This window comes from Onychostruthus taczanowskii, unplaced genomic scaffold (assembly GCF_017590055.1).
Source record: "Onychostruthus taczanowskii isolate IOZ18803 unplaced genomic scaffold, ASM1759005v1 scaffold7, whole genome shotgun sequence".
NCBI classification, from domain to species: domain Eukaryota; kingdom Metazoa; phylum Chordata; class Aves; order Passeriformes; family Passeridae; genus Onychostruthus; species Onychostruthus taczanowskii.
Genome location: NW_024504786.1, coordinates 3734545 through 3758843, shown reverse-complemented (window position 1 = coordinate 3758843; position 24299 = coordinate 3734545). Strand labels below are relative to the sequence as shown.

Here is a 24299-nt window from a genome sequence, read left to right as displayed (position 1 = left end):
GGACTGCACACAAACAAAACAGGGACACTTGACTGAAATCCTACTTTCTTTTCCCAGAAACTCAAGGCTATTAATACTTTCCCCTGACAACTACATCAGCTCTCTGCTGAGACAAATAATGGCACAAATTGTGACTCAAAACAGTGGCTCAGTGGGGAGGAAGATGTGCAATCTTCCCCCTCAAGCTGCTTCTGGTGCAATTGCCACTATGGAATTTTTGGCCACCCCTTCCACCATTGGAGATATGGTGATCTGCATGGAGAGATGCAGATTTTTTTACCAATCCTAATTTAATCAAACCCATTACCTGGGCCCTGTGCTGAGCATGAGGGTTCCTCTATATTTTTTTTAACAGCTGATTAGTTCAATCCTTACTTCACTGGGATGACATTTTACAGAGACAGAGAAAACAAGCTGTGCACCCTGGCCAGGCCTGGAGAGAGACAGGTGAGTAAAAGCAGCTTTAACATTCCCCCATGCAGAGTTTTGCCTTCTCATTCCAGGCAGAGTGTGAGTCACAATACTGTAAAGCTATTTATAAAAAGATCTCTCAGATTTCCAGCTGTATCCCAGTGACAAATTAGAAGCAACATTCACCATTGATCTGAGTTACAGTGACAGGCAGAGCTGCAGATCACAGGACTGAGAAGAAATGAGTGAACAGGGGTTTATTTTTAAATATCTATGACGTGAGGTGGCAATGGGAAGAAAATCACCTCGTGTTTTTTTTGGGGCCTAGAAAAATAAGAGTACTCACTGTAAATGTGGGGTTTTCCTCAATGTTTTAGACACAGATGATATTTTCAAAGGAGCAGAGAGAACCTCATCTTTCTTAAATTTCACTGTCATGTCCACACCTATATCCTGAGGACTGCTTTGAAGGCTTGGCTGCCTGCTTGTGCCCTGCTGGCAGAGGAACAAAACAAGCAGCAAACAGATCCAGTGTCATCCCACACCACCCTGGGAGCAGCACTTGATTTTCTGCTGCTCTCTGCCCCAAGGCTGAGGCTTCCTTTTCCTCCTTTCTTTGCCAACTTCAGTGAGGCCCATCCCAGCTCCATGGCTGTTCTCAGCCTGCTGCTGCAAAACTGCACAGCCCTGGGTGAAGAGCACATTATTTAGTTATGCTGGTTCTCTGCCCTGGCTCTCAGGACAGCTACTCTGTCACAGAGACATGATTTATCCCCCCAAACCCTGAAACTTCTCCAGTTTTCCGTGCCATTACACTCTCTGTGTTGGCCTTTGTGGTTTGAGAAGGGAGCAGGAGGTGACCTGAGCAGCATCTCCCCACAGTGTCACTCCCAGCACAGCCATCCCAAGGAAGTGTCCCAGGAGCATCAGCACAGAGCCCTCAAAGTCACTGCTGAAACCATCTGCAGATGTGTTCTGAACACAAACAGAAGCTGCCAGAGAAGATCAGGACTCTGGAGATGCGTTCACCTCACCCCACTCAGCTCCTGCTCCTCGGGGCAGCTCTCGGCATGGCTGCCTGCAGAGGCCCCAGCATGTCCACAGAGGAGGAGCCCCTGGCCCAGAGCAGTGCCAGCTGTGCCAGCTGTGGCTGGTGAAGCCTGTCCAGCCCAGCATCGAGTCAGTGCTGCCCATGAAGGAAGTGTCACCTTCACATGGCACAGGCTCCTGGCAGCTGTCCCACAGCCAGCGTCCAGCCGAGGCCTGCCACGGGTCCCTGGTCCCTGCTCCGTGTCACTGCGCTGCTGGGGAGGATTTGCTCGGGCTGGAGCTTCCCAAGGGCTGGCAGGACAGGACCCCAAGGCTCCAGGGTGACGAGTGGGAAGCACTCTGCTGTCCCCAGCAGGGACAGGTGCCAGGATTCAGGCTGTGCAGAGGAACTCGTCGGACCAGCCCAGGCAGTGCTGGATTCCGTCCCGGCACAGCCTCCTGGGGATGCAGGAGCAGAACTCGAAGTGCACAGGGCTGCAGCTCCACCACTCCTGCCCGCACGGGGGGCAGGCAGCCACTGGGAAGGACACAAAACAGGGAACTGAATTGCTTCTGCCACACTGACCCTCTCCCTCCTCCCTTCCGTGGTAAAATCCTTTCGTGCCCCCAGCAGAAAAGCTGCTGGTGACAACCCTGTGACTGTGAGCCAGTGAGACACTGGCTTGGTGCTGCTTGTCACAACCAGAGTGTGACATTGCAATGACCTTCACGGCAGAGAGGCCATCCTGGGGGAACAACTAACTGTAATTTCCACCCCCCTCCCCCCTTTTTTTTCACCCCCAAAACCATGGAAGTGTCTTAGGAACAAATCTGCTGCTCATTTTAGCAAGACTCAGCTCCTGCACAGCTTGGAGATCCACCCATCTGCTGACCAGCTACCAAAAACCAGTTTGAATGGTTACTGCTAACAGCCACACATCCTGATGAACCTGCTCCACATCAGCAAGCCACGGAGGAAGAGCAATTTTTGGGACTGGGAGCAAAGCACGGAGCCTTTCCTCCCTCAGGTGCCACCAGGCTTTGACACAGAAGCCTCGGCAGGCAGGGAGCCTGCAGTGCTCACACCCACACCCACCCAGCCGTTTTGTGTTTCAGTGGTGGGTGCCTCCCTCCAGGCATTTCCAGCAGCCTCCATGAGCACCACACCTGTGGAAGCTGCTGCAATCCATCAGCAGCAAGACAGGAGCCAGCAGACAGACTTACAGCTCCACGTCTCGTCCGAGCAGTCCCCGCAGTCGTTCATCCCGTTACACCTCTGGTCAGCATAAACCCAGGACCTGGGGTTGCTGCAGTAGAAAACCAGGTATCCTGGCAGGCTGTGGGGCAAGTCACCTGCAAGGGCACACACACAGAGGACATGCTAAACTCCTCCAGGCACAGACACACCGGATAAAACGGGGATGGCATGCACCAAAATCTGCTGCCAGGATGCTTCCCCTGCAGTATCAAAGGAACATGAACAAATGGGGAAGCTCTGTCGTGGGACACAGGAAGAATGCCCCAGGTTTCTGCTTTATTTATTTTTTTCTCCAGGGTGACTGAACAATAAATTATCCATGTAGGCATACAGCTTCACTGATGGAGGAAAACTACATAATGGTTTAAAAAAAAAAAAAAACCCTAGGAAGATCAGATGAGCTTGGAGTCTTTAATTCCTGGCATTCCTGCCAGGTTTTGGGCAGTGCCATCTCTCAGCATCTGGCCCACAAAGGCTCTACCAGGCCTGTCTGCTCGTGTAGGCAGCCAGGAGCACAGAGCAGGGTCAGAGGAACCCTGGCTGCTGTCTCACAACTGGGAGACCAGTGCAGGGGAGATGCTCACAACAAAACCACTCACCACAGAGCTGCTCCTGCTCATCCTCTCCATTCCTGCAGTTGCTGACCCTGTCACAGACCCAGCTGGCAGGGACACAAGTCACTCTGTCATCACACAAGAAGCCTGTCCTGTTATTAGGGGCTGTGCAGAGGCGGTTCACTGAGGGGAAAGCAAGAAAACCTTTATTTTCCAGCATTTTTGGGATACAAGGAATGGATCAAGGGGAGTAAGGGGGGGGGGGAGTGGTTCTGAAATTAATTTTTTGTTCTGGAAATAACCAGGGGCCAGGATTAATTTCTGCTAGGTTCATGGCAGAATCTGAAAACTACACCAGTAGTTTTAAGTATGACAGCGCTACCCAGAGTTATCCCAGCCCTGTGGAGCCAGACAGAGCCAGGGAATGGCTGGTGGCCATTTGGGCTGAGCAAAGCTGGTACAGCTGTGCTCATACAGCACCATTTCTGCCTCCCTTACAAAAAAAACAACCACTCTTGGGATACAACCTGGTGCCCGTGGCAGGAGTGCCAGGGCTGCCACCGCCGAGGCCGCGGCGGCGGCAAGGACGAGCAGTGCCAGGGCAGAGATGCAGAGGTGTCTCTGTGTGCAGCCAGCACGGGCACCACATGGATGGCAGCAGCCTGGGGAGACAACAGAGAGACAGAGGGACTGAGGAAAGGTCTGGGGTGTTTCAGAGGGGAGCAGTGCAGGGACACGAGGATGATGTTTTGGGGTCTCTGCATGGGGGCTGCTGGGGGTTAGGGGTTGATAGTTGAGTTTGAAAAGCCAAACTCCACCATTAAACACCTCCTCGTGGGGAATTTTGCTGCTTGCAGTGTGAAACTGCTGCTACAGAGCACCGAGGTTGAATGGCACAAGCCCCACACCTCCATGGAGCTCATCCTGTGGCTCGGATGCAGGGGGATGAACCCCAAACCCCTGCCCAGCCCCTGCCCAGTGGGACAGCAGTGACACTGAAACACAGGGCAGGCTGGTGTGAGGCTGGGCAAGGTGCCCTCCCAGAGCCCATAACAAAACTCCCCACGAGGTAAGATTTCATTTTACAGGACGTCAGGCTTTTTGCCCCAGCCAGGACTCACACTCCCATGGAATGAGGCTGGACTGTCAGCCCAGAATGGTGAGAAGGAACGAAGAGCTGCCCTTTCCCTCCCTAACAACATCTCCAGGGCACAGCAACCTTCCAGGGACTCCAGCTGTCAGAAAGCCAGGGACATAAATCAAACCAACTGCATGAGCTAAAGGCCAAACCCACAATCACTGCAACACAATGGTGGCACAGGCAGGAGCCAGGCCAGGCACCCACCCTCACCTCAGCAACCTGCCCCTGCAGCTCTGCCTCTAAACCAACAGGGTATTTCCCTCCATTCCTTCATTTTCCCAGACCAACAGCAAAAAATATCAGTGTGGTCATCTCAGAAACATGAAACCAGTCACTTAAGGCAATCCTGCCTGTATTGTTGATTTTGGTATATTATGAACTTAAAAATCTTTAATTAGAATTTTAAAAAGCTTTCAAGAACTGAAAGAACTTTAAAGTCAGAATTTGTCTTAGCTGTGCTTTGTGTTTACTTAGTTGTTCAAACTCAAGGGAAGGGACAGCAAAAGGATCCTGATTCCAGCAACCTCTCCCTCTGCCATGCTCAAGCAGGAGCCAAACTCAGAAGATTTCAGCTCAGAAGAGAAATGGTGAATTACAGCATGTCTGTGCCTACAAAACATCTCTGACTACAAAGCACAGCAATTACAAACAGACTTGAATATAAAATAAGGGTGGTGATGAAATGTTTCAAGCTGAACTACAGGCTTGCTATTTGGTTCTCTTTGACCCCACCTCATCCTTCAGAGCATGGGCAAAATTTGCTGAAGTTTGGCTATTAACACACAGGGAAAGGCCACAGCAAACTCATTATGAGCCCTTCTGTGACTGACAAGGATCACCTATCATACCACTGTACATATGACTGCCAGCTCCAGGCCAACACAGAACAGCTGAAGTTTATTAATTTTATAGTCTAGACATTTCACTACACAGAAAAAAGGGAAAATCAGTCCAAACAGACCATAAATAGTGGTTGTATTTTATATTACATTGATAGTTTCTATTGATTTATACTTTAATAATAGAACTCTGCATTTTATTCATTACCTCTTTCTCCAGAGGAGGACTCTGTTGAACCAAAAGTAGCTACATCACCGTTTCTCTAGAAGGAAAGGGATAAAAGGGATTTACAGAATCTCACAGCCACACAAACTTCACCTTTCTAGTTCTCACATCTTACCCAGGAATACCTCATCTACTCCATTAGTGTTACATACAAGCAAAAATTGCCTCAGTGAAAACATCTCACCTTCAATTCCCAAGACAATCAAACCATCGTATCCCTTTTTAAACCTTAATTACCCATTTGTAAAACAAACACCAACCAAATCCAGCACTTTATATCAACTCTTTTGTACCAAGGTAAGTAGAAACAGCTCAAAATCTCAGAGAAAGCAGTGACAAAGAGGTCAGGCAAAGAGCACAGGCAAGAACACGCGTACTTCAGGGAACAGCTGTGTGTAGGATTTCTCTGAAGAACTGTACCTGGGGATGAGTTTTGTTCATGCTTCCCAGAGCTCCAGGGACCGCAGGGAGTTCTGTGCACCTGAGCACAAGCGAAGTTACCGGGATACAAACCCAACAGAGGCAGGAGAGCGAGGAGAGCACCTCACCGGCAGGAGGGGACTGGCAGGGCAGTGCTGAGCCTCTGCTCCAGCCCCCAGGGAAAGCCAACAACAAACTCTCTCATTCTTCTTGCCTCGAACGTGGTTTCGCAACAGGGCATGAGACAATGCAGAGCAAACAGGGATTTAGGGAGCTGAAGCCCTGCTGCCAGGTTGGAAGACAAGCACTCACCTCTAGCTCATGCTGACTGCATTCATCCCTGTGCTGGTCATGGAAAACCCCTGCACAGTGAGAGCTTGAGGGAAATGAAAGTCTTCCTTTCTCCACACCTCCTTCCCAAGGCAGAGCTGTCACACTGCCCTTGTGGCAGCACCAGCCCAGGCTCCTGCCAGAGGATGAGATCTCAGGAGAGCTGTGCAGGATACAACCATCAGAAACAGCTTCCTTGCTTGGCAAATGAGCACAGGCACAGGAAATCCTCCAGGGTCCTTTTTACTTGAGTGCTTGAATTTCCAGGCCTGCAGGAAGGCTTAGCAGCTCAGCCTGCAGCAAGCATGAACTTACAAATACATTGGAGCCTTCTAAACTGGCTGCAGGTCTCAGCACAGCTCCCACAGAGAGCTGTTTTACAGCTTCAAGGATGAAATTTCATGAGCAGGCAGCATTTCCATGGGGGTAGTGGGGAGAAAAGGCAGAAAGTTTTTGAGGAGCCTGGGTTGTTCTTGCAAGAGGGTCCAGAGGACTCAAGTGCTTCCAAATTGTTGCCACCCCACAGGCCATGACTCCTCTCCAAGGAAGACAGTCCCAGCAGGGCTGTGGAAGAGAGGCTGGCAGCCAGATTGTCTCTGAGCTGGCATTGCCTTGAATTGATTCCACGCAGTGCCTGACATGGAGGAACAGCTACAGCTCCAACTTCTCTCTTCATCTCCACACATAACCCATTCCCAATTATACTGAGTTAATACACTCTTCATGGCCAGGCCATCTCCAGCCCTGTCCTCACACACCAGCCAGAATTAAACACTCTCTTGTAGGAGCTCCTCCTTAACTACAACAGCATCAATTAGTCCAAAACAGAAGCTCCTCACTGGAATACATCACCATTAAAGGTGGTGGTAGAAAATTCTCCTGTTTCAAGAAGGATCTTGGGTGAAAACATCCAATGCCAAGCAGCAAACAGTCTGCAAGTCTGGGCAGCTGCTTCAATGTCGAAAAATGTCAGACTAAGCAGGTCTTAAATTCTGGATCTCTTGCTCTTTAAAGAGGAAGTCCCAGTTTCTAATCAGACTTGATACATGACTATTTTGAGCCTTCACAAAGCTTATTAGGTGGTTGGGAGTTTGCTAAGAGCCCTGTGTAAGAGCCAGGTAAAGCAGGCCTGCTGTGCATACCCTGCAAAACAATCTACAGTGAAGATTTTAAAATGTGGAGTCAACCCACCCTTGGGGACAAATGTCTGTAAGAGATGTCCAGAGAAGGACAACAGAGCTGGGGAAGGCTCTGGAGCACAAGTGTGATGAGAAACAGCTGAGGGAGCTGGGGGAGCTCAGCCTGGAGAAAAGGAGGCTCAGGAGAGACCTCACTCCCTGTAACTCCCTGAAAAGAGGCTGGAGCCAGGTGGGGGTCAGGCAACAGGACAAGAGAAAACAGCCTCAAATTGCACCAGAGGAGGTTTAGATTGGATAGCAGAAAAAAAAAATCATTCACTGGAAGAGTTGTCAGGCATTGGATCAGGCTGCCCAGGGCAATGGTGGAGTAACTACCCCTAAAGCCGTGTGGATGTGGCACTTGGGGACATGGGTTACTGGTGGCAATGGCAGTACTGGGGAAATGGTTGGACTCATTCCTGGAGGTCTTTTCCAGGCTAAAAAAATTCAGTGATTCTACAACCTGCCATCTAGCACCATCTGTTTCCTGCTCCAGGACTATCAAGCTCAGCTGTAGCCAAGCAGGCAGTTGGATTTCAGAGCAGTTACCCCACATCAAAACTACTCAGAGTTCAGAAAAATGAGTTCATGACAGCGATGTAAGAAAGATAAGGACGCTCTTCTGCAGTATAAAAAAATAATAAAACCCAAAAATTTCAAAGATCAGAAAAGCTGAAGAGGCAACAAATATCAGCGTATTCAGTATGATAGAAGGCTGCTGTTAATTCTAGCACCTAAAAAGCCCCCAATTTCCCCCAAATGTACCTGGGTTATTTCTGCCAGCAGTGAATTGCACACACTTTAGAGGGTCACCTCATTTGTATCCAGATGATTCCATTTTAAAGCCAAGACAGGGTCAGTTGAACATGTGCCTAAAGAGAATATAAAATGCTTTCCTCATACAATTTCAATAATTTAAGGCCCTTCATTTAAACAGTGGTTTTGAGCAGAGATCAAACCCGAATTGCAGCCTCTGAAAATGGATATGTCAGTAAGTCAAACATTTAACAAAAAATGAATAGGAAATGACATTTTGCAAAACCAAATGCCAAGACAGCTTAAAGAGTCCATTTAGATTAGACATCTTGAGAAACAGTTCAATTACTCGCTATTATCTGATTTTACTGAGGGAAGATCTTTTGACAAGTTTACAAGTACAACATTCACCAAATTCCTCAGGCTCTGGCTCGCTCTGGATACAGCGGTGCCAAGTGCCAGAGTGCCACAGGCACAGAGCTCTCTGTGACCCCAGAGCACACTGCTGCACAGATCACTCAGCTGAAATGCCATTAAACAGCAAACAAAAGACAAAACGCCCAAAGAAAGCACAAGCTGTTTGCCTAACTCGAGCCCAGGGCTGTAAGCAATGGAGTTTTGAAGAGAAAGTTTTGTGAAATCAAGTCATCAGCCTAACAGAGGTTGCACTGTCCACGCTGGAACAGGCCAAGAGCCACGTGTGCACAGAGCTGCTCCCTCTGCAACCACGTGTAACGGTAAAGGAAAACATTTAAACAGACTTGCAAACATTTCCGTAAGCTATTCAGTTAGAAAAACAGGGATTGCTGCAGTCTCTTCTGGAAATCCCAACCACCACAGTGCTAAGATGTCACTAATCCCTAAGTAAAGCCAGCAGCGGCAGTGATTGCTGAACAGGGTTGCACAGATCACAGCACAGCTCTGGCATCCCCGGCAGAGCGTGCTGGGCTTTGTCTGTGCCAGCAGAAACGCAGCATCACTGACAGAGCAGCTCCTGTCCCTGCCCATGTCCCCAAACGGCACCCTGTCCCTCCCCACAGCAAGGCCTCTGCAATGGCACCTACACGGAGGACAAGGCTGCTGGCACCCAAGCTCTGGGCTGTCCCACTCAAGAGTTCAGCATCAAGGGGTACCTAAAACTTAAGACCTGAGATTGCATTTCCTGCAGGCTGATAGAAACCTGCTCCAAACAAACATCCCCAACGACCTGGAAGCTCCTGCCAGCCACACTGCTGGGCTGGGTCTGCACACTCCTGCCTGATGGCCCCAGAAAGGCTCCATCAGCTGCACTCACACAACCACCTGCCCACAGACAGGTTGGCAACAGCCCTGAGCCAGAATCTGTACCACCCAGAATCCCCACAGTTCTTCATTACATTTTTTAAACCTTTGAGGGAATTCTGTCTAATCAACAAAAAAATGACAGCGAATTGAAGACTGCATTCTAGCCAGCATTGAGTTAGACACCCTAAAATAAATCACCAACACCCCCAACTTGCCAGCACTGTGGGAACCAGCATATAATAAGATCCACAAAAAATAGGTTAGACATGAAGGACATTGTTCATTGTTGCTGTGTTAGTGAATCACAGCAAAATCAGGTCACGCCGCCCATGAGAGGAAGGCTACAGACAGGCTTTCACACTGAGCCTGCTGTGGTCAATAATTAACCATAGCAAAAAGCTATATAGTCAACATTTTCTATACAGTCAATTTTATTTGTCTGCTCTCATTTCTCAGGAATCAACTTGTTTCTGTAAATGAAGTTACAAGACCAGAATAGTTAATTAAGAACAGAAAGCAGAAGTTTTCAGAAAACACAGGTGCTAACTTTACAAGCAATTTAAGACTTAAAGGCTAAAGTTTGACAAAATAACTGACCATGTAATGTTCTGCATGTGAAGGGATATGTCTGTAAATTTTAACACATTTCCATCTTTCACAAGCTGAATTCTAGCTTACAGTACCTCACAAATGCTTTCCACCTCCAATATTGCCACTCTGTAGAAAAAATATATTTCTATTTTTGAAGACAGGGTTGTTTGTGCATGGACATTAACAAGTACAAAAAAATTCAGCAGATAATTTTATAATATTTTCTCTTAACTACAACAGAAAGTGCAACACTAGAAAGGCATGTCCTGCCTACTTAAAATGTCTTATACCTTTACAAAGCTAACTCTGACTGTACACATTACATCCTAGAACACACAAGTAAGTTTGAAAGTGTCCTGGCAGAAGTATGGAAAGCACGCTTACAATTTTTGTAAGCAAAAAGACACAATAGCAAACACCAGTGAAAAGTGATTAAACCTGGAAACAAACAAATTCACGTCTGAATGTCTGAATCTTCTCTACTAGCTGAAAACAAAATCCCATGACATTTGTTGATTTTGCAACTTTATTTGCATTTAAAGACTGGCTGCTAAGTTTCTCATCTGAAGAACCACCACAATCAATCAGGAGTTTCTAGCTCTGTTAGAATTAGTCTATGGGATCCAACGGGTTTAAATTGCAGATTGATCCAGATTGACTTTTGTAGGAAGAGGTCCTGCTTCTTCATGTTCCTCAGTCTTGCATCTAACCACAACAAGTGCAGAGGGTGGGTATCTGTTGAGTTTTTGCTCATTCATGTATTCCAAATCTCCATAGATGCTCAGCTTCTGAAACATTTAAACAAGGTACTTTAAGACAAAGACTCTCCATATTGTGAATAACATGAATTTCATTATGCAGCTGCATTACAGGTTCTGTGCTGCAGCCCTGCAACACAAGGCCTTCTGTAACATCTGAAATTCAGGGCTGGAACTAGACTTGCATGCAGAAGAAATGTATGAAATCTGCCAGAACAAGGGTGGGTACAGCATTTGTGTAACAGCTCCTTTGGTGTGCAATCACTGAGTCAGGACTCTCTGGGCACTGGGGGAGTGCCTGTTCCCCTCCATGAGACTCTGCACTCACACATATCACCAGTAACTGTGCTGTCACTCTGTTCTCACTACTGAGCCTCCTGCATTAAACCTAAACTGGGTCCTCCCTATACCCCCCTTGGAACAGCTTCACTCCCAGAGAAAAGAGAATCAGCCTCCACTTGTTCAGAGCACCCTGAAGGTTGCTGAGAGTACAGCACTACAAACCAAAAGATGTCGTGTCTGAATAAGGCTCAGAGCTCCTGTGAGCCACAGGAATGAGCAAGAATGCTCAGCTATAAAAGCATCATTTAAATAAACAAAATTGGTTTGCCATCCACAGCCACAAAATAAGAAAACCCTCCTTAACTGAACCTCCCCCAAATATTTCTTAGTCTCTGGACAGCTGTAACAGAAAAGCAACATAATGAATAAATTCCAAATACTTTTGCTCTGAAATGCAGTACCTCAGATGGAACATACTGCTCTACAGCTGTAGCTACAGTTGCACAACAAATCCAGAGCAGCACCAGCACTGACAGGACGAGCGTAGTGGTTAAAATCCAACTGGAATTTCTGAAATGACAAGAATGTTTATAGATTTCATAGACTGAATACAAGACAATGGACTTCTAAAAAGTTTGGCTCATTTCTGACTGCTTTTTCTGCCAATTCATTAGTCTCTGGCCCTTCCAGCTACATAGCCCACTGCAGACTCCTGGGTACTTTAATGCCTACTTGATATTACAAAAGACTTGCAGGATTCTGTTATGGGGCCCTAAGAATCCTCCTGTTTACATTTGATTTAAAACCAGATTTTTCTGTTATGCATTGGCAGGACAACTCACTGATCCTTCATGTGTGAACTTTTAAGGAGAAAGTAAAAAGCTTTAATAAATACATACTGAATATTTTGAGCCTGGAAACAAGACATAGCAGTATGCTACACAACACAATCCCAAAACAAAATGCCTTGCCCTAAAACACATTCAGAGCTAATGAACAGGCAAAACACAGTATTGATTAAACAGTTCCCAGAACACACTCAAAAAACAGCGCAGGAAATTATCAATATGTTGTTCACTTGAAATGGAAAGGAAAAATCAAAGCTGGCAGGACAGCACGCAGAAAACACAGGGCCAGCACAGCAAAGCAGCACTAATGGTCAGATACAAAACTGTGACGCTGCACATCCTGATCCTACAGGCCTGGAGACTTCCCAAGAGGGCTGCAGACTCAGAGGAAAGGCCTTTACCCTCCCCAGTGGCACAGCCAGCTCAGGACATACGTACATGGAGAGACACTTGAAGAAGCCGTCGCTGGCTCGCTCCTCGAAGAGCCCCCGGAAGGTCTGCGAGCTCCCCGGGCGTCCGTCTGCTGAGGCACAACAGCACAAACAGAGGGCACGAGAGCAAGGCAAGGGAGAACCCACACCCCACACACTTGGTCTGTACAGACAGCATTAAAGGAAGCTTTTAAAACAGCCCCAGCTTGCAGGCTTCCACTTCCAGCAGAGCTCGGTTTCTACCGCGCTTTGCCACCGTGCGCTCTGCACAGTAAGTAATTATATTGCAGCTTTCTAAAAATTTGCTTCCACACGCCACCTGCAACGTCGTTTTTTAAATCTGCATGACAGGGAACATTTGCATTTACTCATTTACTCTTCCAAAGCACAAAAAAACAACTTACAGGCTGTTTTACTCAGCGACAAGGATGCTTTTGTATCTCCAGTTTCCTGATCAAGCTGTGGAACATACTGCACTTCTGGCTTTGACTAAAACAAAATAAGGAATTAGGAGATCTTGCTAGAAAGCTTTCACTGGTTTTGATAATTTTGATAATTTACATTTTCAAAACTAATACAGAAATTAACCTTAAGACATGCTCCGTTCTTTTAAGTTTGAATTTTAAAATGGCCCTAAAGGCAGTGAAATACTAGGAAAAACAAAACACTTGAGATGGTGCTCTAGAGTCTTTTCTCTGGCTGGAAGAGAGTTGAAGTCAGCAGCAACACCTTAATCTCAACGAAAAAAGGAAGCACCTGGAATATGACAATTTTGCCATCATCTGCTTGAAGGTAGAAAGTCCACGAGGATGTGATGAAGCTCTGAGCTGAGTCCATCATGTCACTCCAGAATGATCTCACCAGTGTCAGAGGAAAGAGGAGATGAATTCGTGGCATCAGGGACATTAACTGCAAGCACAACATTAACATTTTTTTCCATTTGTTTTTACATGAAAAGGACAGAAGTTACATTCTTGCTCACCCCTCACCTCAAGTCTAGATTTCAGTTCTTAGGAAGATTTATTTCCCATTTGAAGAAATTTTAAAAAGAAAAGACACACACTGAACAGAAACAAGTAGGTGGTATTTGAAAAACATGTCACCTACTTACTTGCTCTTGCCTTAACTCAGCAAATGGCAACTGGTTCTGGCATCCAAGATGGCAAGCATATTGTTCATCAGATTGGGAGTATGCTTCAGTACAGGCTGCAAGGGAGAAGTTCCCCAAATGAGACGATAAATTCTGCATTTTAGTTAAGAAAACATTCTCAGTATAAGTTGGATCAGAAACAAAGCAGCAGTTGACAATTCCTTTTTGCAGGGGAAGATATGGCAATCCCAGGGAAGCATTTGCTCTGAGGTCTAATGACAGAATCAGAGCTTCAACAGAGCAGGGAGCTGAAATCTGGCTGCAATCAGAGCAAATGATCACCAGTGTTAGCCTGGCTGAGCTCAGGGATGCAAGCTCTCATTGATCCTCCCACCACCACTATCACATAAAACATCAGAGAACAGAGATGGAATCCTAAACAGAACAGAGGGACCATCAGCCCATTAAATCCCTTTGAGGTAACAGCAGAAGCCATGGTATCACAGGAAAATCAAAGGAGCATTTCCTGCTAATACAGAAACTGCACTGCAAGTATTATGGAATAATTTCTTATGGAAAATGAAGCTAACTCTTTGTTTTAGGGAGAGCTTCTATTAATTGCTCACTAGAGATCATAAAGACCAAGAAATCTAAATTATTTGGAGAAAATAATTTAGTTTATTCTGCCCATGGAGAAATCAGGCAGATGACACACAGGCACAGCTATCCTGCACTATTCTAAAGCTTAGGTGGACAGTGTTTCAGTACCACCTGAACTAAAGAATCCAACCAAGAGGACAGGAGCTCTCCCAGTTTTCCAGAGGAACAAATGGACCATCATAAGGACTAAGAAGCTGGCAGGAAGCATGGCAGCAGCAGCTAAACCTTCGAGTGTTCATCTCATGGCACCTGAGCAGCCATTCCATGCTAGAACTGCCACCGAGTCAGTGTCTGCAGGAAGCACCAGAGAAGAACTGAGCAGAGCAGCCAAGATGGATCTGCCAAGCACAGAACACTCAGGGCACCCACCAGCAGATTACAGAACATAAGCCAGCAAAGACAACAGCCCCAGAAAGAAGAGTTAAACCAGGAATAAGCAACTGTTCCATTAGCCTACATGTGCTCTATTGCTGCATTACCCTGCTTTATGGCACTCTGTCGTGTGTGGTTTGACAACTACACTGACAGGCTGGATCACAGCTCCAGTGTGACAGACTGGAGCATTAGCCCATTTCTGGAGTATTTACTGCACTTTTGTAACACATCAGCATCTCTACATGCCAGGCTTTCTGCTTCCCTACCTGAGCTGGCCACAAGCTCTCTTGCTTTCAGGAGCTACTGAGAGAACCTGAGTGCCGGCCTGGTGCTTCATTGTATTGGTAGTCAAGGTGGAAAGTTCCTGCCTTTCCTTTCTGAATAAAGCTGTGAATTGGCTTCCTCAGTATTATTGGAGCAAAGTTCTATACAATTCCAAACCCACTATTAATTTGCCTGTATCACACATTATCCCTGGAGGGACATAAAGGTGTGGCACTTGGGGACATGGTTTAGTGGTGGGCTTGGCAGTGCTGGGGGAATGGTTGGACTTGATGATCTTAAAGGTCTTCTCCAACTTCAGTGATTCTGCATTTCATCTTCACTGCTACATCTTTGCTCTAACACAGATAGCCTGAGAGAATTAGTAACCAGTACTTAAAGGCCTATTCCAAACAAAGCTGTACCTCATTCCCAAGGGGTTAGCTGCAGGAAAAGCTCAGTCTGTAGGCCAGACCACAGGTTACAAGGCACAGTGAGATCTGTGCTCTTGCTCCACTGAACAATTCACTTCTAAACATAAATTTGTCAGGAATGGCAAACAGGACTGATTGTCTCAGGGAATTATTAAAAGACAAACAAATTCATTTGGCTGAATTTCCCCTCAGGCATTTTGTGTTTTCTATAACAAACTGTTTAAAGTAAAATGCACTATTTCCAATTCATTTACAGACACTGATGATACTTGAGAAATTCATGAAAACATCAGCACTGAGGAGAAACTCACAGACAACAACCTTCCCCTAAGACTTTTTTTTTACATATCCTCCATACAGACTTTAAGAAGCTGTTAAACAAACCCAAAACAACTGAAAGAATGCCACCAACTCGACAGCACCCTTTCAGACCCTGTGTGCTCAGGGGATGGGATGCTGCAGGGCTCACCAGAGTCACACTCCTGTTTGGTGCGGTTCAAATCGGCGCCGTCGTCCACGAACTGGCAGATGGAGAAGAGCCGGCAGCCGCGCTGGCAGGCGTACAGCTCCTCTTCCTGGGGAGGCACAAGGACAGGCTTGCCAACCTCCAGCCCACGACAAATTGTCAGAAAACAAACTCTTTTGTTGTTGTTTGGTTGGGTGTTTTTGGTCCTACTTCTGTCAGCCCAGCCCGGTGTGAAATGGAGGAGCCCGAGGCAAGCAGCACCAACGACCCCCGGGTTTATTTGCAAACCTGGAGCAGCAAATGGTGCTCTGTAATTCCAGAGCCACAACTCACTGGCAAAATGGATGTTTGAGAAAGTGTTGTGTTTGAAATTAAGACAGTGCTGTAAAAGATTTATTGATGTTTAACCCTGTGAAGAGTAGGAAATCTCCATTCTCAGAACTTAAATGGTAAAACCCAGCAGGAAAGGATCAAAATCCTCTAATTTTGACAGTGGAACACAATGTGTCTAAACAGATTAATGATTCTAATCAGAGCTACAACAGAACAATCAGAAAAAGAGATTATTTTCTGATATCCTATACAGCATCCTGATTATCTGCCTACTGCCAGCTCTACAAACACAAATGTTTATTTATTGTATTGAACTGAAGGGCAAAAGTGCTTCCACACTGCCATCCATTAAAATTAGGCAAATACAGAAATCCTACACCCAGTATTTCTTCTGTCCACAGCTCCAGGGGAACGGATGTGAATTAAAGCCCCTGTGACAGGAGTGTCCCAGTGACCACACCCTGCCACTGACCCATGAATCAGACCTTCAAAGCCAGCAGCCACTCGAACTGCACAGGTGCAGAACGGGCTCTGAATTAATTTAACAACAACCAAACACACCACACCTCTTGTATAACCTGCTGTAAATGACCTGGCCATTGTAACTAGACCATGAGCTCATCTGCTTTAAAGGCACAAGAGTAGAAAATTATTAATATAAACTAAAACTCACTGACAAGGTGGGTGATGCTGGAGGAGAAAACGTTTTGTAATTTGATAACCAGATAAATAAGCTGCACAGATATATTTCCTTCACAGTCTCAATGAAGTTTGTCTTATTTTCCACTCAACTAAAACAAATTTCTTTCAATTCCACCAGTTTTGTGACAAACAGAACACTATATGTTAAAGATGTGACTGTATTAGTGAACAGCTCCAACAACACATGACAAAAGTCTTATTCAAAAAGTAAAGTAACAAAATTCAAAAGTGCAGTACGCCAAAACAAGCTGTGTAAATTTACTCTTATTCCACACAACTCCCTGTTACTTTTCAGCTACAAAATCCAACTGAATTCCATGGGGAAGCAGACAAAGCCCTGTTACCTGATCCTGGCACTGCTCCTGCTGCCTTCCTGTGAAATCCCAAACACGGGGTAAGAGCTCCACCTGCTACACAGCTGCAGCTCACAATGAAGTTTATTGCCAACAAAGAACAAGGAATTATGAGATTTGTGATCTCAGATTTTCCAAATTCAAACCCGTGGTTCAAAGGCGTGCAAGCATGAACCAACAGCAAATGCAGGGGGATGAAATTAAATTCCTATCAGACACAACTAAAGTATTTTATCATGAGATAAAAAGTTCCCGTGAAGGCTCTGACAACCTACTTGTTTGTCATTATTTATGCTTCACCCTTCAACATCCCAGTGCCACACAGGCGCCCTGACTCAGGATCTCTGCCCTGCCACGACCACAGCACTGTTTCAGTGCCCAAAATATGGAGCAGCCCGAGCCAAATTACAGCTGCCCTTTTGGGAACAGGAGGAAAAAAAAGATCAGCCAAACGCCCAAAACCCACAAAAGCCCCAGCACTGACAAAGCCGTACTTTGACAACAGCGCTTCCCTGGCAAGCGGCAGCCCACCCATCATTTAGACAAGGAAGTATCTGTCTCTAGAGAAGAGAGGGAGCTGCAGGGGGACAGGGGCAAAGGAAGGGCCGTGCCAGCCCCGGGGGAGGCGGAGGGAAGCGGCGCAGGTGCGGGGAAGGGCCCGCCCGTACCTTGGGGTAGGTGTGCAGGGGGTAGGTCAGCTGGCAGGCGCGGTGACACGATGCCGTGTTGCCCAGCACGGAGTCGAAAGCCTCGGAGGAGGCGGCGGGGAGCTGTCCCGAGGCGGCTCCCGCCTGGATCACCAGGAACAGTGGCAGGAGCAAGAGGAGGACGGCGAGGCCGCCCCGCCGCACCGCCATCTTCGCTCCTCCGCCCCGGCACCGGCCGGCAGCCTCTCGCGAGATGTGCCCCTCACGGAGCTTGCTGGGAGGTGTAGTCCGCGCCGCGGGGCATCCCCGCCCATTCCATAGAGCCTCGCCCCCAGCGGAAACTACCGTGCGGAAAGGGCGAGGCAGCGGCATGGTCTCCCGCGCGTGGGCTGCTGGGAAATGTAGTCCGCATCGCGGGACACCCCCGGCCCTCCCATAGGGCCTCGCCCCTGGAGGGAACTACCGGGCGGAAATGGCGGGGCCGCGTTGGCGGCTTCCGTGAGGGAAGGCGGCAGGGCGAACATGGATCGGTTCGTGGTGCGCTGCGCCCGCGGCCCGCAGAGCCCCCGCCGGGCCGCGCCTGGGCCCCGCGTCTGCCGGCAAGTCACCATCGAGTCCCTCAAGGCAGGTCACCGGTGGGAGGGAGCGGGGGCACGGCCCGGCCCGGCCTCCCGCGGCAGCGGCTGCGGCACGGGCGGTGTGAGAACAGCGGTTCTGCACGGAAATCTTTGCAGCGCCGCGCTGGGATCCGAGCAGGGAGGTGGCTGTACAGGGCTCTGCTGCCTTGGAAGGGGTTCCCTGGGTTGTTACGGCGTGGTGCAGGGTCAGGCTGGGCACAGGATTCGAGGGCAGCCCGGTGACACCGCCAGCCTGAGTGTTTCCAGCTGGCTCTCATCCCTTGCCAGCAAGGAAAACCCTTCCGTTCATTTCATGGATGTCGTGCCTGAGAGGTTCAGCACGGGAGCTGAACCTCTCTTGGTAACCTGCTTGTGGAAACACAGCAAAACATCTGCTGCGCCAAAAGTTCACCGAGTGTGGCAGAAATCAAAAGAATGGTGCATAAAGCACCGCAGTTCCCTGACCACTGCTCGATAAGATGCTGCACATCCAAAATATGAGACTTGCACTGTTTGCAGTCTGTTCTGTCAAGGTCTGTGGTAAAACCAGTGGAAAACACTGGAACTGTGCAGCGTATTCAGGTTTGCATTTGTGTTCCCTAATGCTCCGTTTCTCACCTTGTTTTACTTCTGTAGTCAATCTGAGCTGGATTCTCAGGATAATCAGCCACCCTCTTAATCCCTTTTCCTGTTTAGAAACGTTTATACAATGGATTCCTTTAATTCAGAACACTTCTAGGAGTTTGCTGTTACATGCCCAGAGTTTGGCAGACCAGGGTGAAACCTCTCACTTTGTTTGCTGATTACTTCAGTCTTGATTTGCAGGCGTTTTCTAATTCCAAGCAAGTACCCATCACATATCCTGTGCCATGATCAATAATTCATGTATTGATAACAGCCCCATTAGCTGAGATAAAGGTGGTGTCCTTACTTCTTGTAACAATATTCCACTTTCATAAGGAGCTTTTCTCTTTCCCAGAGAGTTGTGGTTGTGGAAGACATAAAACGATGGAAGTCTATACTTGAGCTTCCTGGGCAACCAAAAGAGAACCTGATGGAAGCTTTGGAGGAGCTGAAGAAGAAGATACCTTCCAAGGAAGTGTTGCTTTCCACTAAAATAGGTACATCTGGTCTATCTAAACTGTGAATATTAGGCTGTCTTGTGTCTGCTTGGCTTGTCAGTGCACTAGAGATTAGTCTGGAAGCTCTTTAAGAAATGAGGAAATTGCTGCCAATGAAATATTGTTGATACCAAGCCTGCAGTTTGCACAGCTTGTACTGAAAAAGTCAGCTGTCCTCTGATTCCTCCCAGGAATACTGCATCATCCCTTTTGTGGTCAGAATTTTGAAGAGCTCTCCGTGGTAACTCTGTGGTTTACTCCTTCTCCTGCTGTCAGTGCTCATTTATCTGATTTGGCTGAATCCCCTGAAGGTGTGAGAAAATCTCAGAGTGGCCCAGAACTGCTTCCTGCATCCTCACGCTGAGGAATCCCCAGCAGATGGGCAGCTCCATGCAAATGGCACAGCCCCGTGCCTGCCTCTTCTCCAGAGGACTTGGGGGAGGGATAACGGTGACCACATGGTCCCTGCCTTTCCCGAACAGGGAGAGCATCCCGGCCTTTGTTTGCCATCGGAGCAGCCGGATCTCTGTTCACAGAGCCCTGGAAAAGGAGCTGCAATCCGCCCCTTTCCCCATCCTTCTGATCTGTCATTGCATTTGCAATGTTCAGCTTATTCAGGCTTTTCCCGGGATTGTTTCCCAATGCCTGCCTGAATAGCGCCGGCCTGAAGAGGCACTGAAGCCTAACAGTGACATCTCCTGGCCGACAGCGCTCCTGGCCAGGGAAAAACACCCCTCTGGAAGCAGGAGGGTCCCTTTTGTCTCCTCGCAGGGGAAAGCCTCTTCTGCACTGCCAGGCCCTCTGGATGGGAAAGATTCTGCTTGGAGTCACTGTGGTGTTCCCATGTTTAAATGCTACAGCCATCACCAGCAACATCTGCTTCCCTAAATTCACAGAATTCACAGGATCACTGGGTTGGAAGAGACCTGTAAGATCACCGAGTCCAACCCATCCCCAACGCCTCCACTAAACCCTGGCCCCCAGTGCCACATCCAGGCTTTGTTAAACACACCCAGGGATGGTGATTCCACCACCTCCCCGGGCAGCCATTCCAGAACTTTATCACCCTTTCTGGAAAAAACTTCTTCCTAATATCCAGCCTATATTTCCCTTGATGCAAAACAGGTTCCCAGCTAAAAAACAGTACTTTTTGTAGGCCAAGCTTAAAAACCTTCACCAGATCCAGGATCAGTGTAAACAACTAGCATAGTCTGTGTTAAATAAGTGTGGCTCCACACCTGGGTGACTTGGGAAGGTGATTTTCACAATTCCTTGCTAATTTCTCGAGCTGCATGCTTAAATCCTGTCATTTTCTCTTTGTGTCAATGCTTTGGTGGTTTTGCTGAGTTGAGAAGGTGTGTGGCTGCTGTGGCACTGTGATTTACTGGTGCCAGCTGTATTTGTGCCCAGCTGCCGCTCCCACAGGAGCTGTTGCTGTCCCCAGGTCACACGGTGAACAGGATGCGCAAACACGCTGAGCCAGAGGTGTCCAGCCTGGCCAGGGACATCTGCAGGGAGTGGAGAACCTTCATCAGGGAGCACTCCAACCGGCCCTCCATCGAGGTCAGGAGCGACCCCAAGACCGAGGCCTTCAGGAAGAACGCTCGGAAGCTGCTCTGTGAAGCCCTGGAATTGGAGGTACAGTTCACAGCCACTCGCCTGTGCCTCCAAAAATTCCTTCTTGTGGGAACAAGTTAAACCTTTTCCAGCCAATCTGGTCCTGCCTGCCGAGTGGGGACAAGACCAGGTGACGTGTTCCTATTTTTAGGGATTCACAGCACATCCCTATTTATAAGTGACTTCATTTGCAAGGTAGATAATGGGGTTTTTGGTTGTTAACCAAGGGAACCTGCTAATTGTGAGTGAGGTGTATTTGTTGTCATTTCCATGACCTGTCAACAGATTACTTGTGTGGTCACTGCAGTTGGGCTGTACAAGGAGGAAATTAATAGAAGATGAAGTTTTTCCTACTAAACAGCTATAAAAGCAACAGTGGGACTTTTTGGCTGTTTCCTAATTAAATATTTGTAAATTAAAATCTATGGCAAAAACAGAGAGGCAAGGTTGACAGTATATAAAGTGGTGATAAATACCAGATCCCTCAGGTATGTTTAACTAAATGAACAAGGCGCTGCTGTAAGGCTTAATAACTAGTTTGCTTGGTCTATGAAATGCCATAATAATTATAATTTTCAACTTATTCATTAATTATCCTTTGAATGATAAGTGAAGTGATAAACATTTCAAGAGTTTGAAAGCTGTGTGTTTGCTAGCTGTGAGAACAACCTCTCCAGCTTCCAGTCTGGGGCAGCATAGAAGGATGGTGCACTGTAGGAATGCCTACAGGAGGTGGGAGCTCACCTTTGGTGAGTCAAGCTTAGTCCTTAGAAAGCACAGCTATGCATGGTGATTATAGTGGCAGTAAAGTCTAAATCTGTGGAACATAAAGAGGATAAAGCAGAATTGCTTCTGAACAGGACTCACCTGAAAACACCTGCAGCCACCACATGTTCAAGCAGAGGTCACAGCAGTTGAACTGCTTATAAAGGCAGGGGAGCCACAGCTGCTGCACTGACACCCGAGAGGCTGACAAAAGAGACAAGGGGAGGTGGGACTGAGTGGATCCAAGGGGCTTTTTAGTGATGGGTAGCAAAACGTGTGGGGAAGGAGCTGCAGAATACCACTTAGCTCACTGGAATCTCCTGCATGCAATGCATGGAAGATTTCCCATCACAAAAGGCAGGAGTGAAATTAAAACCATTTCTTGAAGGGTGGGGGATTTCTTCCTAAACTGTGCTGAATTACAGGTTTTGGCACACGTTGAAGCAGTAACAACATAATTAACATTTAGCAAATCCCTTTCTGCGTTCTTAATTACACCTCCTTCTACAGACAGAGATCCCACATTTCCCTTTATAGCAGCAGGCAGAGTTGCCAAGTATTTGGCATGTCTTAGAGTTGCTGTTGGAATCAAGTTTAAAATAGTATCCAAGGTACCTTATATCAGCCAGATCAAAAGTGAGCTTCATGGAGACACTACAGCATAGCTTATAATTGCAGTGAGCTTGATACCCAAAGCTTGTCACAGATTAGTTTCCTGTTGTGATGGCAAAGTACTGCCACCCAGCTGGAGGTGGGGATATGTTCCCTGCCACTGACCACGCTGCCTTGTCCCTTAATTGCTAGGGTGGAATTAAATTGCTCTTCCTGTTACACTTGTGATGGGAAGCAGATTTCCTTGAATCTAAGCCGATTAATGAAGAAACACTGAAAGGCACCAAACTCCAATTTCAATCAGCTGGCCTCCTTATTAAATGTAAAGATCTAATTTTATACTTTGCTGTTTTCAGATTGATCACCCACTGGCTGAAAATATTGAGCGCGAAGCTTTTCATCTCTGTTCCCGCCTCATTAGCGCTCCGTACCGCCGGGCCGTGCGAGCCCTTGTCTTCTCATTAAAGCACAAACCCGAGACCCGAGCCGGAGTCAAGGATGGCACACTCCCTGTCCCTGCCTTTGTACAGAGCCATAAAAAGTGAGGGGTTGTGCTCGATCCCGAGGGAGAGCTTCCTGTGCCTGCATCTCTGTGGAGCTGGGAGCCCTTCCTGCGCGGGGAGGGCTGACTTGGGTGACTCCCTGGCACCACTCCACAAACAGGGCACCAGTGATGGAATGGGTGCTGTAAATCTGACCTGCTGGAAATCCACGTGGGCTTGCTGCAAGGAAAGCTTCTTCTCCTCCTCTGTGTATTTTCCATCCTTGCTGACTCACCTGTTTGTCTCTTGTGCCCGTTTGTTGTAGCTCAGTGTAGCTCCATCCCTGATGTGGAACTTCAGGTGTATTCAGCTGAATAACCCTTTTAAAGGAGCAGCTCTGTGCTCTGCTGGCTGGAAATACTGGTAATTATGGGTAATTGGTCCATGGGAGGGGATTCCTGGGGGATAATTGCAAACTCTAGTTAGCCCTAAATCAGCCATGTCTGCTGCAGCTGGGCCCGGGCTGTGGCAAGAGCTGTTTTGCCAAGGTGATTTCCCTTTGCTGCATTCCAGAGCTGGATGCAAAATGGATTTCAGTAACTTCTGTCCTCTCAGTCATTCTGTGATTTGGGGCATTTTCTAAAGCCCCAGGGTAAAGGTGCTGTTTAATGCCTCTGCTGTTCAAGGAGCAGCTCGTTCAGCCTTCCAGACCTCACTCATGATGTAAACATGGTGCTTGTTTTTACTGTAATGTGAAAAAAAACTTGTAATGAATTATCTAAATAAAACGAAATACTCCTTTTAAAGGCTTTTTTTCTCTAAAGGAACATGGTTCAGAATGATTGTGTGAACAAATCTAAGCAACAAACTATTGTTTAAATTCTTTCTAGTTATTGAAAATTGGAATTCTTGCCTCTTTATTTGCTCTGATTTCTTTTGTGCCACAAGTGTCTTGTTCTCTTTAAGCTGTTACTAAGGCTGTTCCAGGCATGGTGTTCATATCTTCACCTAAAAAATTACTGACTGTCACTGCTTGGGCTGCTAGATACTTTTTTCATCTGTAGACCCTTAGCAGAAACACCCAAAATTTACTTGAGGTGTTGAACTCCATAAATTTAATTAGATAATTGCAGGTTCTATTAAGAATTAAGAATATTAAGAATCTTAAACCCTCTTTTGTTTGCTTGGGCCATTGCAAGACCAGTTTTGCCTGTGCCTATTGAAGGTGTCCTCAAACAGCTGAACACAGAGGTTTCATTTGTAGGAGGTTAAAGTCAGGTGTGCTGGAGGCACAAACTGGCAGATCTGTGTGTTATGATGGAGTGGGTAATATTCAGTAACATATAACAATTGTTGACAAGGCTGTACCAAAAAAAGGGAAAACCCTCAATTTCTTACAAGCAATCAGCTCCATTTCCCACTTAAATA

The 24299-nt window shown here is 47.2% G+C and overlaps 3 protein-coding genes across 4 annotated transcripts; 1 reads left to right on the top strand and 2 right to left on the bottom strand.

Moving 5' to 3' along the window:
* Nucleotides 1–1727: 1727 nt before the first annotated feature.
* LDLRAD1 (low density lipoprotein receptor class A domain containing 1) lies at nt 1728–6275 on the bottom strand. The gene is made up of 6 exons (XM_041421685.1): nt 5879–6275; nt 5441–5495; nt 3780–3914; nt 3298–3435; nt 2665–2793; nt 1728–1978 (listed from the first exon to the last, which is right to left on the bottom strand). Exons 1-6 carry the CDS (start codon nt 5897–5899, stop codon nt 1833–1835), a joined length of 624 nt encoding a protein of 207 aa, XP_041277619.1. The 5' UTR covers nt 5900–6275; the 3' UTR covers nt 1728–1832.
* Nucleotides 6276–9839: 3564 nt separating this feature from the next.
* Nucleotides 9840–18044, bottom strand: TMEM59 (transmembrane protein 59). 2 transcript variants are annotated; one of them, XM_041421514.1, is made up of 8 exons: nt 17679–18044; nt 15626–15731; nt 13448–13542; nt 13093–13245; nt 12741–12825; nt 12344–12428; nt 11519–11627; nt 9840–10805 (listed from the first exon to the last, which is right to left on the bottom strand). In XM_041421514.1, the coding sequence occupies exons 1-8, from the start codon at nt 18027–18029 to the stop codon at nt 10650–10652; spliced, it is 1140 nt and encodes a 379-aa protein (XP_041277448.1). In that variant the 5' UTR covers nt 18030–18044; the 3' UTR covers nt 9840–10649. The 2 variants fall into 2 exon arrangements, with proteins under 2 accessions (XP_041277448.1, XP_041277449.1); XM_041421515.1 differs by having other exon boundaries at nt 12344–12425.
* Nucleotides 18045–18105: 61 nt separating this feature from the next.
* Nucleotides 18106–23677, top strand: TCEANC2 (transcription elongation factor A N-terminal and central domain containing 2). The gene is made up of 4 exons (XM_041421516.1): nt 18106–18281; nt 19254–19395; nt 20840–21033; nt 22746–23677. Exons 1-4 carry the CDS (start codon nt 18180–18182, stop codon nt 22932–22934), a joined length of 627 nt encoding a protein of 208 aa, XP_041277450.1. The 5' UTR covers nt 18106–18179; the 3' UTR covers nt 22935–23677.
* Nucleotides 23678–24299: the final 622 nt, after the last annotated feature.

Bases quoted from the DNA above. Each gene is read 5' to 3' on its own strand.
- LDLRAD1 (XM_041421685.1), bottom strand. From the start codon at position 5,899: ATGAACAAAACTCATCCCCAG. The intron at 2,794-3,297 runs GTGAGTGGTTTT...GTGCCCTTGCAG, and splicing joins TGAGCAGGAGCAGCTCTGTG to GTGACTTGCCCCACAGCCTG. The intron at 1,979-2,664 runs GTAAGTCTGTCT...TGTCCTTCCCAG, and splicing joins CTCGGACGAGACGTGGAGCT to TGGCTGCCTGCCCCCCGTGC.
- TMEM59 (XM_041421514.1), bottom strand. From the start codon at position 18,029: ATGCCGCTGCCTCGCCCTTTCCGCACGGTAGTTTCCGCTGGGGGCGAG. The intron at 13,543-15,625 runs GTGAGCCCTGCA...TCTCCCTTGCAG, and splicing joins CAAACAGGAGTGTGACTCTG to CCTGTACTGAAGCATACTCC. The intron at 13,246-13,447 runs GTAAGTAGGTGA...TTGTGCTTGCAG, and splicing joins CTGAGTTAAGGCAAGAGCAA to TTAATGTCCCTGATGCCACG.
- TCEANC2 (XM_041421516.1), top strand. From the start codon at position 18,180: ATGGATCGGTTCGTGGTGCGCTGCGCCCGCGGCCCGCAGAGCCCCCGC. The intron at 18,282-19,253 runs GCAGGTCACCGG...TCTCTTTCCCAG, and splicing joins TCACCATCGAGTCCCTCAAG to AGAGTTGTGGTTGTGGAAGA. The intron at 21,034-22,745 runs GTACAGTTCACA...TGCTGTTTTCAG, and splicing joins GTGAAGCCCTGGAATTGGAG to ATTGATCACCCACTGGCTGA.